General features: G+C 45.3%; 1 protein-coding gene across 1 annotated transcript in view; it reads left to right on the top strand.

The window, feature by feature from the left end:
* The window catches only part of zcchc7 (zinc finger, CCHC domain containing 7), a 63,061-nt gene that overhangs the window by 36,682 nt on the left and 21,379 nt on the right, over positions 1 to 5,000 (top strand). Inside the window, exons 3-5 of the mRNA XM_080859710.1 lie at positions 3,162 to 3,208; positions 3,347 to 3,481; positions 4,738 to 4,908. Coding sequence (XP_080715836.1) covers positions 3,162 to 3,208; positions 3,347 to 3,481; positions 4,738 to 4,908 — 353 coding nt within the window. The remainder of the gene's footprint in view (positions 1 to 3,161; positions 3,209 to 3,346; positions 3,482 to 4,737; positions 4,909 to 5,000) is intronic.

A 5,000-nucleotide genomic window follows, 5' to 3' on the forward strand; every position in this document is an offset into this window, starting at 1 on the left:
TCTCTCTCTCCTTATTTCTCTCTCTCTCTCCTTATTTCTCTCTCTCTCTCTCTCTCTCTCTCTCTCTCTCTCCTTATTTCTTTCTCTCTCTCTCTCTCTCTCTCTCTCTCTCTCTCTCGCTCTCCTTATTTCTCTCTCTCTCTCCATTCTCTTCTCTCTCTCCTCTCTTTTCTCTCTCTCTCTCCAGTCTCTTCTCTCTCTCCTCTCTGTTCTCTCTGGCTCTCTCTGGAGAGGGGATGTTCATGCTTAATTAGTCACACGTACACATCCGTTCTGTTCTCTCTGGGCCCAGCGACAGTTGCCGGGCTCAAGCAGCTTTCCCTCTCTCAGACTATTAGTCAGCTGGAATACATTAGCCTAAAGAGCCTCCCAAGTCCCCGTGCACACCGACACCCACCCACACACACACACACACACACACACTCGTATACACACACACTCGTACACACACACACACACACACATAAATAGAAACAAACAAATCCAGCCTCCCTCCGTTCCTTCGCTGGCTCTTATTTAATTAACGTACCTAAGAGACGGACAGGTAGCATCTGTCGCCTTCTGCGTTCTGTCTGCTCTCCTGTCCCCTCCCTCCATTCCACTCTACCTGTCTTCCTCTCTTGGTGTGTCTCTCTCTCTCTCTCTCTCTCTCTCTCCCCCGCCGTGGGATGAGTTGGTTAGAGGAGCGTGGGGCCACAGATAGCCACCCGCTCCCTCCCTCGTGTGGAGAAGAATTAGTCTATAGGCCCTCTATGCTTGTCAGCGCAGTTCTTTTTTTTTAAATGACTGAGTGGCGGAACTGTATCATGACCTCCATGTTGTTGGGGAGACGATGATGACCTCCGTACGGTCTTCCCCAAATGTACTCGAGGCTTCTAGCTTGGGGACTGATGGTCTTGCTGCCTCTCAACCTGGGATTTTGTAGTGTTATGATATTTTGTCATGTAGTTTTGTGTACTTGTTTGTAATAAATCCAATGGATTTGGTACTTTTAAAAGGTGTTTTTAGTAGTTACTTGGGTCAGTGGTGGATTGTTTGTTCGCCCCATAGGGCCACTAAAGATGGGGCGTAACAAAATTCGGTACTCGAGCTGGGCTTGGCCCAGTTCTGTGCGTGGCGTTTAGGTGCTGTGCCGGCACCATTTTAGATATGTATTGGTGTTTGTAGAGATATGTATTGGTGTTTGTAAAGATATGTATTGGCGTTTGTAAAGATATGTATTGGCGTTTGTAAAGATATGTATTGGTGTTTGTAAAGATATGTATTGGCGTTTATAATTGATTACGGCTGCACTGTGCATGTATTCGCAAGTGTGTGTGAAATTGGCACGTATGGGACTGCAAGGGTTTTGTCCGTATGTATGGGGGTGGGGAGTGTGTGTGTGTGTGTGTGTGTGTGTGTGTGTGTGTGTGTGTGTGCTAGCCTCTGTTCTGTTTGATTGGTAGGCCGTGACTGACAGATTGGTTTGGCCGTATCAGGGCGTGGCGTTGCAGGGATTAAAGGAACATTTCCTGTCCTTTGTGATGCGAGGCTGTGTGTGTCTGTGTGTCTGTGTGTGTGTGTGTGTGTGTGTGTGTGTGTGTGTGTGTGTGTGTGTGTGTGTTTGTTTGTTTGTTTGTTTGTTTGTTTGTATGTATGTATGTATTTGTTGCCAAATTCTTATAAAGGCTGTTTTTGAGATTTGCATAAAAGCGGAAGAATTGCAAGTGTACCAACTGAAGCAAGTGCAAACCTGGAGAGGCCATTGTGCATCCATACATGTGTGAGGACATATGTGGGCCACAAGCCACGGTCTGCACAGTCTAGGAAAAGAGCATAGTCAAAAGAATGACACACAACAGTGGGCAGGTCTCTAATGAACACCCAGCCACGCCATGCTTATCCATATAATGTTCCATATATGTTTATTCACAGAGTTTGCTTTTCACACTTGGTGTTAGACATTATAGGGTTTGTACGGTGTATACTTAATGAAGCCGTTAGTACGTAACTCACATTTACGGTAGTTACATTCCTGCACTTTTAATTTCTAATGTAAAGTAGTATTTATTGTTACACTAGGTCTATATTGCTCGTAGCTTGATAGTTCTCTCCTTTGTACGTCGCTTTGGAGAGAACAATCAAGCTACGAGCAATAGAGACCTAGTGTAACAATAAATACTACTTTACAAAGAAAAAAAAGTGTCTGCTAAATGACTAAATGTAAATGCATACTTCATAAACCAAGCAGTCATTCACCAAATACAAATGTGCCAGCACTGCTTTCCTCTTGTACTGCGACTCCTCCAAGACTTAGATGATTCCCTCTTCCTTGGTTCTAAATGTATCGTGTCAAAGAGTATAACTTGATGTAATAAAACCTTGACACGTGGTGTATTAAGAAGCTTTCCGGACGCAGTGGTGTAGTCCAGGGTATACGCAGGTATACGGAGTATACACACTTATTTTTCAGTCAGCATTGCGTATACCCACTTCACACAAAACGGGGCGTTTATCCTGTGCTGTAGGGGCTGCTTAAAAAAATTAAAGAGTATACCCACTTCTCCAGGGACCACTACACCACTGTATGGACGTGTTTACTAGTGTGCATGCCATTTAGCTGTTAAACAGCGTTCAGTTGCACAGGTTTTTAACCAGCTTCTCCTCTCGCTCTCTGTTTGACATACTATATCTCTTAACACCTTTATCTCTCTCTCCCTCTTTGTCTACCAAATCATTTTGTCACATGTGTGCTGTCATACAGATGTTTGAAGCGTCTGGATTGAGTTTGCCTCTTAGATTCTGTGGCAGTTTTTGCATGCAGGGGATTGCTGTTGTGGGGCCTCCTCCTCGTGCAGATGTTTAGTACTACGGTGTGTTTGGGCGGAGGCCGCAGCTGTATTCCATCCTAACTGTTGCTCTGTCTCAAGAGAGTGTCACGTTTATAAATAAGATCGCTGTGGGGAGTGAGCCTTCCTGTGAACACACACCCGCACGTTCTACATATTGTTTTCACATCATATTTTTAGAGTCTGTTATAATTACATTATTTGAATTTTTTGACTTATTTTTTCCAAAGGTCAATATGAATTCAATGCTTTGGATGATGTAAAGACGTCCAACCAAGAGAATGTTCACTCTAATGTCCTAACTCTCCTCCTCTATCTCAATCTCTCTCACAGATGACCAGGATAGTGCAAGTTGGACGATTTCACAAAGAGACCAATTGGTAACGTGTTCATAAACCAATTTGATTTAAAACATGTTTAACTCATCTCTTATGTGGTAGTTCCATCTGTGTGCAGTCAGATTGTGTGATCATTCGATTTGAGTGCAGGTGATGAATGTGTTTTCTGTTGCTCCACAGGCTCAGATCTCAAATAGCAGAGGAGGAAACAGACCGCTTAGAAGGCCAGCGAACCGCTACTACACGGAGAAGAGTGTCGTCTGCAACAACTGCCAGTGCACTGGTCACTTGTCCAAGAGCTGTCCCAGACCACAGGTACACACACACACACACACACACACTCCCAGACCACAGACACATTACGTTAGGTACGTTACTAGGGATGAGTCCCAGACCACACTCACATCACTAGGGATGAGTCCCAGACCACACTCACATCACTAGGGATGAGTCCCAGACCACACTCACATCACTAGGGATGAGTTCCAAACCACAGGTACATCACTAGGGATGAGTCCCAGACCACACTCACATCACTAGGGATGAGTCCCAGACCACACTCACATCACTAGGGATGAGTCCCAGACCACACTCACATCACTAGGGATGAGTCCCAGACCACACTCACATCACTAGGGATGAGTCCCAGACCACACTCACATCACTAGGGAAGAGTCCCAGACCACAGGTACGTTACTAGGGATGAGTCCCAGACCACAGGTACATTACTAGGGATGAGTCCCAGACCACAGGTACGTTACTAGGGATGAGTCCCAGACCACAGGTACATTACTAGGGATGAGTCCCAGACCACAGGTACATTACTAGGGATGAGTCCCAGACCACACTCACATCACTAGGGAAGAGTCCCAGACCACAGGTACATTACTAGGGATGAGTCCCAGACCACAGGTACATTACTAGGGATGAGTCCCAGACCACAGGTACATTACTAGGGATGAGTCCCAGACCACAGGTACATTACTAGGGATGAGTCCCAGACAACAGGTACATTACTAGGGATGAGTCCCAGACCACAGGTACATCACTAGGGATGAGTCCCAGACCACAGGTACATTACTAGGGATGAGTCCCAGACAACAGGTACATTACTAGGGATGTGGGATGTGTATGGACTATTTAATATCCGGATAGCTGTTTGCAGCATAACTGTTTGGATACTAATATCCCTATTTAGTTTATGCACATGCACAGAATCATGGGTAGTTTAGAGCAGTTGGAAATATGGGATACTTGAGCAAGTATTGACTTCAAAGAATGATAATGTTCATTTGAGAAGGTATACACAGTCACACCAGTTTGGGTGTTTGTGGCTTGAACTCACTATACTTCTCTCCATCTCCTCCATTTACTGTAGTCTTATGACCACCCCTGCAAATAACAAAATTGCTGTTCGTAGACTCTGTGGATATTCAAATATCAAAAATCCTCTGCTATTTAGGATAGCTCCTCTCCTCTAATTCTTGCTTCTTTCAAATGTGAAGGATTTTTAACCCTGTGTGTGTGTGTGTGTGTGTGTGGGTTTGTGTGCGTGTGTGTGTGTCCACTAGAAACTGCAACCCTGTTTGCACTGTGGTCTCCTGGGGCACCTGTACAGAAGCTGTCCCTACGTGTACTGCAGAAACTGCTCCCTGCCAGGACACACTCCAGACGTCTGCCCCGAGCAGTCCTACTGGTACAAGCACTGCCACCGCTGCAACATGAAGGGACACTTCCAAGATGTGAGTAACTGACTGGATGTATCTGTCTGGGAGTCTTTCTTTCTTTCTCTCTCTCTCTCTCTCTCTCTCTCTCTCTCTCTCTCTCTCTCTCT

The sequence above is a fragment of the Sprattus sprattus genome, assembly GCF_963457725.1.
Source record: "Sprattus sprattus genome assembly, chromosome: 20".
NCBI classification, from domain to species: domain Eukaryota; kingdom Metazoa; phylum Chordata; class Actinopteri; order Clupeiformes; family Clupeidae; genus Sprattus; species Sprattus sprattus.